General features: G+C 66.4%; 2 protein-coding genes across 3 annotated transcripts; one reads left to right on the top strand and one right to left on the bottom strand.

The window, feature by feature from the left end:
* Positions 1–711: 711 nt before the first annotated feature.
* Positions 712–2,003, bottom strand: BLOC1S1 (biogenesis of lysosomal organelles complex 1 subunit 1). Its single transcript, XM_034071534.1, has 4 exons — positions 1,897–2,003; positions 1,584–1,656; positions 1,090–1,222; positions 712–897 (listed from the first exon to the last, which is right to left on the bottom strand). Exons 1-4 carry the CDS (start codon positions 1,991–1,993, stop codon positions 787–789), a joined length of 414 nt encoding a protein of 137 aa, XP_033927425.1. The 5' UTR covers positions 1,994–2,003; the 3' UTR covers positions 712–786.
* Positions 2,004–3,416: 1,413 nt separating this feature from the next.
* On the top strand, positions 3,417–12,437 carry ITGA7 (integrin subunit alpha 7). Of its 2 annotated transcripts, none has more exons than XM_034071652.1 (25): positions 3,417–3,753; positions 4,773–4,900; positions 4,979–5,058; positions 5,139–5,388; positions 6,116–6,235; positions 7,200–7,407; positions 7,480–7,673; positions 7,769–7,857; positions 7,937–8,064; positions 8,275–8,370; positions 8,446–8,507; positions 8,587–8,756; positions 9,000–9,170; positions 9,287–9,399; positions 9,481–9,676; positions 9,769–9,852; positions 9,938–10,017; positions 10,102–10,179; positions 10,281–10,383; positions 10,464–10,640; positions 10,730–10,813; positions 11,011–11,124; positions 11,200–11,298; positions 11,368–11,493; positions 12,139–12,437. In XM_034071652.1, exons 1-25 carry the CDS (start codon positions 3,590–3,592, stop codon positions 12,316–12,318), a joined length of 3,294 nt encoding a protein of 1,097 aa, XP_033927543.1. In that variant the 5' UTR covers positions 3,417–3,589; the 3' UTR covers positions 12,319–12,437. The 2 variants fall into 2 exon arrangements, with proteins under 2 accessions (XP_033927543.1, XP_033927542.1); XM_034071651.1 differs by lacking the exon at positions 6,116–6,235 and adding an exon at positions 5,869–6,000.
* The last annotated feature ends 333 nt before the right edge of the window (positions 12,438–12,770 follow it).

Below are 12,770 nucleotides of genomic sequence, written 5' to 3'. Positions count from 1 at the left end.
TGGGAGGTGACCATCACCCTGGCATCTGGGACCCCCAACCCACATAACCCCCCCAATCAAGATAGCTTATATGGAGCTGTGTCCCCCTCCAGGAGCCCCTCTGGGGAGGTCTTAGTGGTGGTCAGGACCGCCCCCATTGCTCCCAGCAAAGAGTGCTGTTGGGGGCTCTGGTGGGGGACCCCAGAGCCAGGGGCAGCAGGGGACAGGCAGCTCCCCCTGCTCAGGCAGGGCACTAGCGGCTATGGGGCAGCCCCACAGGCCCCCCAGGCTGGGTTGGGGTGCAGGGAGGAGCCCACCCCCTATATTCCCCCTACCTTCAGTGGGGCAGCACCTGCAGCTGCCGCAGTGGCTCTGGTTTGTGTGACCCGGGGGAGGGGGGGTCATGGCTGCTCCTCCCACAGTGTTGTAGCCAAAGTCCCCCCCCCGGGCTGGGTGCAGCTCCAGGGGGGGTAACGGGGTGCACGGGACACACCTCACCACGTTGGGGTTTCTCATTATGAGTGGAGCCGGGGGGGGTGCTGAAGGCAGCCCCCCCCAGGCACACAGATCCCCCCCAGGTGCCCTTTGCAGCCCCCCAGGGTGGGGGGGTGGGGCCGAGCTCGCCGGGGGGGTTGCGGGGGGGGGGATTAGAGCCTCAGGCCCAGAGGAGCCCTTTGTCCTGGAGCAAGAGGGGCCTCAGGGCTTAGTGCTAAAGAGGATGAGGAGGCTTAGGAGGGGGCCACGGCACAAGCAGCCTTTATTGTGGTGCTGGGGGCGGGGAGAGGTTCGGGAGCGGGTCCGGGTGCTTCAGGAGCAGGGGGGCTGGAGCTGCCCCTTGTAGACGTACTCCAGCGCGGTGGCAATGGTCCTCATGTCCATCTCGATGCTGCGCGCCCAGTTCTCCACGTCACCGATCTCCTGTGGGATAAGGGGGAGGAACGGCAATAGGATTTGGGATCACACCCTCCTCCATCAACCATTGATGCTGGGACCCCGCCAGCACATGATGACACGGGGAATGCCACATCCCTCTGTGTATCGCAAAGGGAATCCCAGCTCCTTGTGTATGGGACCCCCCCATGGCAGCAGGGGGGGGTTCGGGGCCCCCACCTTGAGGGCCTGGTTGAAGTTCTCCACCATGGTGATCCATTGCCCCGTCTGCTTGGCGAACTGCGCTGCCTGCACCTGCAGCGTCTTCACCTCGTGGTCCAGCTTGCGCTGGTTCACATAGGCCTGCGCCACGCTGCAGGGGGACATGGAGGGGACATGGCCTGAGAGGTCCCGAGGGTTTGGGGGTCCCCAGGATGGGGTCTCTGCCCTGGGGGGGGGCTGTGAGAGGGATGCAGGGATCAACAGATGCAGGTTTGGGAGGGGGGTCCCTGGAGAGGAGGTTTTGGGGGGGGTGAAGGGGCACCAGTCTTGGGGGGCACCAGTGTTGGGGGGGTCCCTATTTCAAAGGGGCAAAAGGGTCTGGGGGGACTCAGGAGGAGCCCACATAGGCGGTTAGGGTTGGGGGCTCCCAAGGAGGTTCGGGGGGTCTATATGCTCACTCCACGTTGAGGTGATCCCTATGGGGGTGTCCCTATGGGGGTCCCGTTGCTCACCCCACATTCAGGTGATCCACCAGTGCCTCTGTGAGCCGGGTGGCAGCCGCGATCGCGTCCCTGCGCCGCCGCTCTGCCGTGACGTCACAGGGCGGCGTTACGTCACCGCGGCTGACGGTGACATCACACCTTGCCGATCCGCCCCCCTCCTGCCCCCCCAATACCCCAGCCGCGGGGCTCCCTCTCTCCCCCCACCCCGCCCTGACCGGCAGCGCCGCCAGCCAATGGCGTGTCCCGCCCGCGCTGAGCGGCAGCCGCAGCTGCCAATCAGGAGCTCCCGCCCGCGGTTGCCGTGGAGACGGGGCGGGCTCACCCTGCAGCTCGCGCCGCTCACTCTGCCGCGACTGGTGCTCCTTCAGCAGCCGGGACAGCATGGCGGCGGCGGCACGTGACTGTGGCCGTCGCGTCATCCGCACGTGACCAGCGCTGCCCCGCCCCTGAGGGAAGTGGATGGCCGGCGGAGGCGTGTATGGGAGCCATGGGGCTCTATAGGGGCCTATAGGGGGATATGGGAGTCTATAGCGGTCTGTAGGGGAGAATACAGGGGTCTATAGGGGGTCTGTGGGGGTATACAGGGGTCTATGGGGGCCTCAGATAATCCCACTTTTCCTTCCCAGCCGGAGCTGCTGGCACTACTCTGGAATACCCGCAGGGACAATGCAGCCTCATGTCAGGAACTGGGATCTGTGTGCCAGCAGCTAATGGGATGAGGCTGTACAAAGAGCTCCTGGCAGTGGATCGGGGCTGCGGCGTTCCCGAAGGAGAGCTGGCAGCATTCCAGGATCTCGGAGCTCACCAGCCTCAGGATGAAGGAAGATCTCCTCATCCCCTTGGCTGGGAGTGGAGGGAATGTGCTGGATCCTTCCTATGGATTCAGCTTCTTGTCCCATTGTGAGGGATCTGTGAGCTTGAGACAGAAATAAACCAGTGAATGGGTAAAAATAGCCCCGTGTGTTCCTGCTCCGGTTACACAGACACACCAGCGCCTTTCCCAGCCTCAGGAATGGCGAAGGAGCACATCCTGCCATTCCCAACCTGTGCAGGCTTTGGGGGCAGCTGCTCCCTGCAGAAGGGATTTGGGATTTGCCAGGATAACGGCCAGCGCCGCTCCCGACATTCCTGTCCTTCCCTGCAGCGGAATGAGGCTCCGGTGCTGGGAGTGGTGAGGGTTCGCACCTCTCCCAAAGGCGTGGCAGGATGAGCTTCCCTGGGGCCTCGGGATGCATCCATGTGTGTCCCGAGAGGAATGATGCGATCTACTCCATGCATGGCTTCAGTGTCCATCATCCCCTCCTATGGATGGGGATGCCCCGGGGGGTTCATCCTCACTCGCTGTTCCAAGCTCCTGCTTTGAGCCTAGTGAGGATCCTGCAGCATATCCTGTGGGATCCCCTCATCACTTTGGGAATACTCCCAACCGGGTATTCCTGGGGAGGGCTCTGACTCCCCTAAACCCCTCGTGCCCCTTTCCATTCCCAACTCCTTGTCCCACTCATCCCGATGCCTGAACACCCCCCCCCCCCCCCCCCCCCCAGGGAGCGGGTCTGGTCCCATCCCAAGCAGGGATCAGCTCTTTCCCACGGTGGGAATGTTGAGAAGGAGGAACAAGGGGGAGAAGCTGGGGGGGGCACGGACCCGCTTGGCTCGGGGTGAGTTCCCATTCCCGGAGCGTTCACAAGGCCAAAGGCTCCGGGAGAGTGGATAAAAATAGCCGGGAGCTGGGAAAAGCGCCGGGACCCCCCTTGCCCCCCCCCCCCAGAGCCGCTCCCGGGGGACCCCGACCGTGCGCAGGGTCCCTGGGCAGGAGGGGCACAGTGCGCTGTGGTATCCGCTCCATCCGGGCTGCGGGGGGAGCCGGTGCCCGGTGCCGCCTCTGCCCCGTGCGGTGTCACCGGTGACCGCAGCCCCGCGGGCGGGGCGGGGGCGGGAGGGGCCGGGCCGTTGTTCCCGGTATCCCCGGACTCGTGCCGGAGCGGCGGGGCCGCGCTCCCGGGGCTGCCGGGGCCATGGTGGGCGCTGCCCGGCTCTGGCCGCTCTGGCTGTGGCTGCTGCCCACCGCAGCCTTCAACCTGGACACGGGCAGCGCCGTGCTCAAGGACGGTGCCAGCGGCAGCTTCTTCGGCTTCGCCGTGGCGCTGCACCGACAGCTGAGCCCCGAACCCATGGGTTGGTGAGTGCGGAGAGAACGGGCACTCGGGAAGGGGCTGCGGACAGCGCGGGTCCCCCCACTGGGGTCTGTGTCCCATCCTTCGGGTCCGTGTCCCCCCTCATTGGGGTCCGTGTCCCCCCTCATTGGGGTCCGTATCCCCCCCATCGGATCCGTGTCCCCACTGCTCAGTCGGGGACCACCCTCCACTCCCGGGGACACCAGAGGGGGAACCGGCTCCTGCTGCCCCATGTGGCTTTTGGACCACTGAGATTCACCCCCGAGGGGACGGGCACCGGGGGGTGTTTGGGGGGGATATTTGTGGGACCCAAAGCATCGGGCACAAGGAACCCCCCAGGCTGGGACTGGGTTCCCTCCGGGCAGTGCCACCGCTTCCACGGTGCCATTGAGCTACCGAACGCCCACACCGCGTGCCAGCGCGGGCACCGGCGGCACCGGGACCCCACACCCCGAGTCCCATAGACCCCGGTGCCGGTGTCCCACTGAGGCTGGCACCGGTGGCGTTGGCACCGATGCCCGGCGTGGTGGTGCCACGGCCCCGCCAGCTCCCTCCATGTTTGGGCATGTCACGGCCGGGTTATTTTGAGTGAATTCCAGGTTATTTTTACCGGCCCCGGGCCCGAGGCCACCGTATGCCCCCCCCTCCGGTGGCGGTGTGGGGCTGGGAGGGGGCACCAAAGCCGCCATGGCCACTGTGGAGCCTCCAGTGCAGCTGCAGCAAGCCCCAGCCCTTGGGGTCCCTGACCTGCAGCACCAAGGGACAGGAAATGTCAGGGTTTGGGGCTGCGTCACCCACACGTGCACTGAGGCTGGGCAATGGGGCTGCAGCTGCTGCCGGGGGGTTTGGCTCAGGATGGGCACCGGCACGGCGTGAAATTGGTGCGGGGGCATCAAGACAGCTGCAGGGGACATGGTGCTCCACAGACACACACACAGTGATGTCCCAGGCCCCCATACACATACACTGATAGGGACCCACATAAACATACACACACACACTGATGGGTTCCCTCCTGCCCCAGGCTGCTGGTGGGGGCCCCACAGGCACCAGCATTGCCCAGCCAAGGTGCCAACCGCACTGGGGGGCTCTTTGCCTGCCCCCTGACTCTGGAGCCCTCCGACTGCTGGCGAGTGCCCATTGATGATGGAGGTGAGCAGATGCCCCCTCCTTTGCTCCCCAGCACCACAATGGGGTCAGTGTGGGACTGACACTGCTTGTCCCTGCCAGTGGACCTGGAGCAGGAGAGCAAAGAGAACCAGTGGCTGGGGGTGAGCGTGTCGAGCCAGGGTGCCGGCGGCAAGATTGTGGTGAGTGGTGAGACCCTCCCCAAGCCCCACTGATGCCATTGACCCCCCCCGGCCCCACTGATGCCCCTGTCCTCCTGCAGACGTGCGCGCACCGGTACGAGGCACGGCACCGTGTGCAGCAGCCGCTGGAGACCCGGGACGTGCTCGGCCGCTGCTTCGTGCTGGGCCAGGACCTGCAGGATGAGCCCGAGGGTGGCGACTGGAGCTTCTGCCGGGGGCGGCCGCAGGGCCACGAGCAGTTCGGGTCCTGCCAGCAGGGCCTGGCCGCAGCCTTCAGCCCCGACCGCCTCTACCTGCTGCTGGGAGCACCCGGCACCTACAACTGGAAGGGTGAGAGCAGGGAGAACGCGGGTGGGAGCAGGTGGGAGAGTGGTCTGGGGAGGGGGATGTGTACAGGGGAGGGTTATATGGGGGTGAGCATGAACACGGGGGTGTGAACACGAGTGTGAGCACATGTGGATGTGAGCATGCATGTGTGTGAACACACTACACATGTGCACACATAGCTGCATGCATGCCATGGGCATGAGCACATGTGTGTTCATGCTGGGTGTGTGAGCATGTGGTTGCACACATGCTGTGAATGTGAGCCCATGTGCGTGTGTGCATGTGTGTGCATCCTGGGTGTGAGCATCCTGGATGTGTATATGCTACAGCTGGGTGCAAGCACACACGTATGTGTGCATGCCACATGAATGTGCACATCTGTGTGAGCTGCGTGTGCCTCTGTCGGGGGGGGGTGCCCACTGCTCCCCGGCACGCACAGAAGGGGGGTCCCCTGGGTGCTGCCCCCCCGCGTTGGGCTCGCAGGGACCTTGCGTGTGGAGCTGCTGCCCCAGAGCCCCCCGGACCCGCTGCACTTCGACGACGGCCCCTACGAGGCAGGGGGCGAGAAGGAGCAGGACCCCACGCTCATCCCTGTGCCCTCCAACAGTTACCTGGGTAGGGACGGGTGGGGCGAGGGCGCGGCACCGGGGACCGCCCTCCCCGGCCCCGGCCCGGCCCCGCCGCCGCCCCCCCCGGCCCCGGTGACCGCGTGTTCCCGCGGCCCGTGCAGGGCTGCTCTTCGCGACCGGCGTCGGCGGCTCCGAGCCCGACCAAGTGGTCTACAGGAGCGCGGCGCCCGGCGAGACCGTGCCCGGCGCTGCCGCGGACCTGCCCCACAATAGCTACGTGGGTTCGTAACGCCCGTGTGCCCCCCCCGGGCCCGTGTGCTCAGAAGTGTGTGTCCCCCCCCGTGTGTCCCCTTGTCTGTGGAAGGGAGAGGAGCGGAGCCGCCGGCGGGGCTGGCAGCATGCATGGGCTCTCACACATGGCACTGTGCAGATGTGTCTCATACAGATGCGTGTCCCCCATACACACCACAGACATGTCTCTGTGCACGTATCTCCATACAGACGTCTCCCTGCGTCTCCATGCACGAGTCCCCCCCCATGCATACATATAGCCATGTCCCTATACACATGTGTCGCCATGCACCCACACGCATGCACCCAACACCTCCTCATGCACGCTCACATCCAGCACTGCCCCCCGCATGTCTGTCTGTGTCCCTTGTGCACACCTCTGGCATGCTCAGTCATGCACACGTCTGGCTGACCGCCCTGCATGCTCCCCAAACACACGCTGTCCCACAGGGGTCCCGTGTTCCTGTTCTGTGTCTATTGTGGTGCCAGGGCTGGTGGGGCCCCACCAGGCTGGCGGGCTGTCGGAGCATGGTGTGATTCCCCCCCCCCCAGCACCCACCATCTCCTGCATGTCCTCCCCCCGAGGTGTCTCTGCATGGGGGGGTGCACAGAGCCCGTGGCGGGGACTTGGGGGGCTTTCGGGGGCTCGGGGAGGGGGCCGTGCACAGCAACTGCTGCATGTGGGGCAGAGGCTTCCAGCCTCACACCTGGGGGGTGGCTCTGCTGCTCTCTGGGGGGGGGACACATATGGATACAGCCCCAAATATTCCATTCTCCCACCCTCCTGGCAGTTGGGGTCCTGACTTCCCCAGCACAGAGAAGGGAAACTGAGGCACGGGCAGAGCCCCCCCATTCCCACCCAACGGAGCCCAGGGCAGGAGGCGGCAGCGGCGGCGGGTGGGGGGGGCCGGGGCCGGCATCGACACCGACCCCGACCCCGTCCTCCCCCCGCAGGGTTCTCGGTGGCGTCGGGCGCGGGGCTGACGCGGCAGCGGGAGCTGAGCTTCGTCACCGGCGCCCCCCGCGCCAACCACACCGGAGCCGTGGTCATCCTGCGCCGGGACAGCGCGCACCGGTTGGTGCCCGAGGCCGTGGTGCCGGGCCAGCAGCTCAGCTCCGCCTTCGGGCACAGCGTGGCCGTGCTGGACCTCAACAGCGACGGGTGAGGGGGGAACCCCGGACCCGTCCTCGGCCCCTCAGCACCCGCAGTGGTGACAGAGCCCGGGCCCCGCAGGTGGCTGGACCTGGTGGTGGGGGCCCCCCACTTCTTCGAACGCCAGAAGGAGATCGGGGGGGCCGCCTACGTCTACATCAACCCCGCGGGGCGCTGGGACGCCGCCACCCCCCTGCGCCTCAATGGCACCCGCGGTTCCATGTTCGGCATCGCCCTCAGCGCCGCCGGGGACCTCAACCACGACGGCTTTGAGGGTGCGGACCCGGCCGGGCCCTGCAGAGGGGTGTATCCCATAGAGGTGTGTGTCCGCCCCACATCCCATCTCATTCCCTGCCCTTGCCCCCTCCAGACCTGGCCGTTGGAGCACCCTTCGATGGCGCCGGCAAAGTCTACATCTACCACGGCAGCAGCCTGGGCATCGTGGCCACACCGGCGCAGGTGTGTGTGGGGGTGCTGACCCGGGGGGGGGCATTGCCCATCGTCTGCCCCCCCAGTATCATCACAGGCCCTGTTGCAGGTGCTGGATGGGGAGGCCGTGGGGGTAACGACGTTTGGGTACTCACTCTCGGGAGGGCTGGACGTGGATGGGAACCTCTACCCCGACCTGCTTGTGGGATCCCTCTCGGACACAGTGGTGCTGTACAGGTGGGTGCCCCCTCAAGGGTGTCCCATCCCAAACCCCCTGTCCCTGAGACCCTACTTCAGAGCACCACATTCCTGAGCATCCCCCATCGCCTCCATCATGGGCTCCCCTTACCCCCGACCTGAGTGTCCCCTGGCCCGGAGGGATCCTGGTGCAGGGGTCAGGGTGCCCGGGGGGAATCCCATCCTGGCCCCCCCGTTTCTCCCCGGCAGAGCCCGCCCCGTCGTCCATGTCTCCCGCAACGTGACCCTGGACCCCCCCAACATCGACCTGGAGCAGAGCAACTGCCGCCATGAGAAGGGAGTCTGGTGGGTGCCCCCGATCCCCTCCCGTACCCCGCTGTACCCCCCCCGGGGTCCCCGGCTCACTCGCTGCCCCCCCAGCGTGGACGTCGGCGCCTGCTTCAGCTACACCGCCAGTCCCGGCAGCTTCGGCCCCCGCCTCGGTGAGCGCCGGGGGGAGCAGCCCTCATGCCCGCAGCCGCAGGCACCCGCCTGGCACTGCGGCCGTCCCTGTGCCCGCAGCGCTGCAGTACGTGCTGGACGCGGACGGGGACCGGCGGCGCCTGGGACACGCTCCCCGCGGTGCCTTCCTGAGCCGCCGCAGCTCGGACCCCGAGCATCAGTTCTCCGGTACCGTGGAGCTGCCGCGGCAGCAGGCGCGGGTCTGCATCACCGCCACCTTCCAGCTGCAGGTGGGGCCCAGCCCATCCCCATCCCCGTTCCACATCTTCATCTCCATCCCATTTGCATCCCTATTCACATCATCATCCCTATCCCCACCTCCATCTTCATAGAATCATTTGGGTTGGAAAACACCTTTAAGATTGTTGAGTCCAGCTGTAAACCTCATCCTTGTTTCCATCCCCATCCATATTCCCATGCCAACCCCACTCTATCCTGCTCCTCCATGGCTCTCCTCACCCTCATTCCCACAGGACAACATCCGTGACAAGCTGCGCCCCATCACCATGACTCTGGCTTATGGCATCCATGGAGATGGGGCCACACGGCAGCGCCAGGATTCAGCAAGGCTCCGCCGGGGCTCGGTCCTGCCACCACTGTCACCTGTGCTAAGCCCACAGCAGCCCAACAGCCACCGCACTGAGGTGAGCACGGGCCACATCCCTCCTTCCTGCTCCATGGGTCCCATTGCCTGGAGCATCCCTGTCCCTGCTCCATGGGTCCCACTACCTGGAGCATTCCTGTGCCCCCATGTCCGCAGGTTCACTTCCTGAAGCAGGGCTGTGGGGATGACAAGATCTGCCAGAGCAACCTCCAGCTCCACTTCCAGTTCTGTGCCCGCCTTGGGGATGCCGAGTTCCTGCCACTTCCGCGGTGAGGATGGGACACGGTGGGTGCTCACCCCATGGGGAGCTGGGGACACCGTGGAGGGGTCTGACGCTGTCTCTGCTGCAGGGGGGATGATGGAGCTGCCATCCTCGCCATCAGCGACCAGAAGGACGTGGCCCTGGAGATCCACGTCACCAATGAGCCCTCGGAGCCGGCAGAGCCGCAGCGGGATGGGGACGATGCACATGAGGCGCTGCTCAGAGCTTCCTTCCCCCCCGAGCTGCCCTACTCTGCCCTGCGCCACGATGAGGGGCTCCCCACTGTACGCATGGGGGTGCTGTGGGCGGGGGTTGCTATGGGGTGCTGGGAGGGTCACTATGGGGGGCGGGGGGCACTCAGCTCTCTGTCCCACAGGAGAAGCCGGTGCTTTGTCTCGCCAACCAGAACGGCTCCCAAGTGGAATGTGAGCTGGGGAACCCCCTGCGGCGTGGGGCTGAGGTGGGTGCAGCCCCCCGAGACCCCACTCCTGCTCCCCCTATCCTGCCCCCCTGATCCTGCCCCTCTCACCCTTCCTCTGCCCCAGGTCCGGTTCTTCCTCATCCTCAGCACCTCAGGCATCACGCTCCAGACTACAGACCTGGAGGTGGAGCTGGTGCTGTCCACGTGAGCCGTAGCCATGGGCACATCATGGGGGGGGGGGGGATTTGGGGTGATGCCCCCCCCATAAACCCCCATTGCTCCCCACAGCATCAGCGAGCAGCCGGGGCTGGTGCCGGTTTTGGCTCGTGCACGCGTGGTCATCGAACTGCCACTCTCAGTGACAGGGTGAGCGGGGGTGGGGACACCCCATTGTCCCCATAGTGAGGATGTGGGTCTGGGAACCACCCCTGGCCCTGCCCTGACTCCCCCCCCCGTTGTCCCCATAGCGTGGCGGTGCCACCGCGGCTCTTCTTTGGCGGCACAGTACGGGGGGAGAGCGCCATGAAGCACGAGAGCCAAGTGGGCAGCGCTGTGCGCTTGGAGGTGACGGTGAGTGTCCGTCCGGGGAGCCCCACTGCCTGCCCTGCCCTCGCTGATGGGGCAGCCCCATTGATGCCCTCACTCCCCAGGTCTCCAACCGGGGCCAGTCGGTGAAGACGCTGGGCTCAGCCTTCCTGACGCTGCTCTGGCCCCACGAGCTCCCCAATGGGAAGTGGCTCCTGTACCCGCTGCACCTGGAGCTGGTGGTGGCCCCAGGGCAGGCGCTGCCCTGCAGCCCCACTGCAAACCCCCTGCGCCTGGCGCTGGTACGGCCGCGGCCACAGGGACCTGTGCCACCGGTGCCTGCCTGGCTCCTGCTGCTCCCACCCCATTCCTGGCCTTCTTGCCCCTGCAGGAGCCCCAGGAGCAGCCGGAGCAACCCATGCCGGGGGCCTGGTGGGTGCCGGCACCTGCTGAGAGAAGGAGGAATGTCACGTTGGTGAGAGGGGGGACCCCTGTTATGGGGTGCCCCTATTCATGGAGTGCATTTATTCTTGGGGTACCCCTGCTAATGGGATGCCCCTGCTTGTTGCATGTCCCCACTTATGGGGTTCAGCCAATCATGGGGTAACCTTGGCCTGAGGTGCCTCTGCTCATGGGTTGCCCCATTCCTGTGGTGTCTGACCCCCTCCACAGGACTGTGCCCAGGGCACCGCGCGCTGCCAGCCGTTCCGCTGCCCATTGCCCAGCTTTGAGCGCGCGGCCGTGCTGAGGGCCCGCGGTCGTCTCTGGAATGGCACCTTCCTGGAGGTGGGAACCTTGGGACAGGGATGGGAACAGGGATGGGGCCATGGATGGGGCCAATGCTCACCCCCCACCCCCCAGGAGTTCCTGGCTGTCACCTCGGTGGAGCTCATCATCCGCGCAAGCGTCTCGGTGACCTCCTCCATCAAGAACCTGGTGCTGAGGGATGCGTCGGTGCAGGTCCATCCCCACCACACCTGGACCTCCCCCCCCGTACCCCCCTCCCGCTGACCCCTGTCCCCTCCACAGATCCCCGTCAGTATCTACCTGGACCCCGGCGCGGCGGTGGCAGGTGGTGTGCCCTGGTGGGTGATCCTGCTGGCGGTGCTGGCCGGGGTCCTCCTCCTGGCGCTGCTCGTGGCCGGGCTCTGGAAGGTGAGCAGCAGGGATGGGGTCAGGCAGCAAGGGTGCGGGGTTCCCTGGGGGTGCTGTGCCACACTGTGCCACGCAGGGCCATGCACTGGTGTGCCACGCAGTGCTGCATCACGCTGTGCGGTGTTGTGCCATCCCTGCCATGCTATGACATGTTGTGCCACCACTGCAATGCCATGCCAGCTGTGCCATGCCACCCAGACATTCCATTCCTCGCCATCCCATGCCATGCCATTCAGCCATGCCATGTCATGCCATGCCATCCCACCCAGCCATTCCATGCCATTCTGTTGGATGCCATGCCACCCAACCATTCCATTCCATTGTATCCCATGCCATGGCCCCCAGCCTTTCCATCCCATTGTATCCCATGCCATGGCCCCCAGCCTTTCCATCCCATTGTATCCCATGCCATGGCCCCCAGCCTTTCCATCCCATTGTATCCCAACCATTCCATTCCATTGTATCCCATGCCATGGCCGCAGCCGTTCCACTCCCCCCCGCTGTCAGGGCACGCTGTGGCTCTGCAGTACCGCGGTGTGCGCACGCGTGCTCTGTGTGTGTGTGGGGGGGGGGGGGGGTCACTCCGCGGCTCCCGGCCCGCACCGAGGGGCCGGTCCCGGGGCAGCCCTGACCCGGGCGCCGCAGGTCGGGTTCTTCCGGCGGGCGCGGGCGGTGCCGCCGGCGCTGCCGCAGCACCACGCGGTGAGGATCCCGTGGGAGCAGCGGCCGCAGTTCCGCGAGGAGAAGACGGGAACGATCCAGCGCAAGGAGTGGGCAGCGCTGAGCGACGGCGGCGACGGCCGCGTCACCCCCAGCTCCGCGTGACCCCGCGGCGGGGGACCCCTCGGCGGAGGGAGCCGCGGGGCGGCCCCGTGCCGGGGCCATCGCCCCATAGCGGTGCTCGACCCAATAAAGCAGCGGCCCCGGCGCTGGGGCACAGGCGACGGCGTCGAGCATGAGGAGTGTGGTGACGGGTGCAGGGAGCCGCCATGATGGGTGTGGCGAGAGGGGTGGGTGCCGCCATGATGGGTGTAGGCAAGGGGGAGCCGCCATGATGGGAGCGGCCGTTTCGGTGTGTGGCTGCGCTGCCGCAGCCGGGCCGGGCTGTGTGTGCCGGGACAACGAGGCGCGTCACCGGCCCGGCTCCTGCCCCGCTCCCGGCTCCGATCCGTGTTCGATGTCCCGGTAACAGCGGTGCAGAACGGAGCCTGCCCCACCCAGCCCTTAGTCAAAATGGCGGCGGTCCGACCGGAGGCGCGCAGCGGCTGCGCTGTGAG

This window comes from Melopsittacus undulatus, chromosome 21, assembly GCF_012275295.1.
Source record: "Melopsittacus undulatus isolate bMelUnd1 chromosome 21, bMelUnd1.mat.Z, whole genome shotgun sequence".
Taxonomy (NCBI): domain Eukaryota; kingdom Metazoa; phylum Chordata; class Aves; order Psittaciformes; family Psittaculidae; genus Melopsittacus; species Melopsittacus undulatus.
The sequence above is the reverse complement of the archived record's forward strand: the minus strand, read 5'-3'. Positions and strand labels throughout refer to the sequence as shown.

Bases quoted from the DNA above. Each gene is read 5' to 3' on its own strand.
- BLOC1S1 (XM_034071534.1), bottom strand. From the start codon at position 1,993: ATGACGCGACGGCCACAGTCACGTGCCGCCGCCGCCATGCTGTCCCGG. The intron at 1,657-1,896 runs GTGAGCCCGCCC...ACGTCACGGCAG, and splicing joins TGAGCGGCGCGAGCTGCAGG to AGCGGCGGCGCAGGGACGCG. The intron at 1,223-1,583 runs GTGAGCAACGGG...GTCCCCCTGCAG, and splicing joins GTGGATCACCTGAATGTGGG to CGTGGCGCAGGCCTATGTGA.
- ITGA7 (XM_034071651.1), top strand. From the start codon at position 3,590: ATGGTGGGCGCTGCCCGGCTCTGGCCGCTCTGGCTGTGGCTGCTGCCC. The intron at 3,754-4,772 runs GTGAGTGCGGAG...CTCCTGCCCCAG, and splicing joins AGCCCCGAACCCATGGGTTG to GCTGCTGGTGGGGGCCCCAC. The intron at 8,371-8,445 runs GTGGGTGCCCCC...CTGCCCCCCCAG, and splicing joins CGCCATGAGAAGGGAGTCTG to CGTGGACGTCGGCGCCTGCT.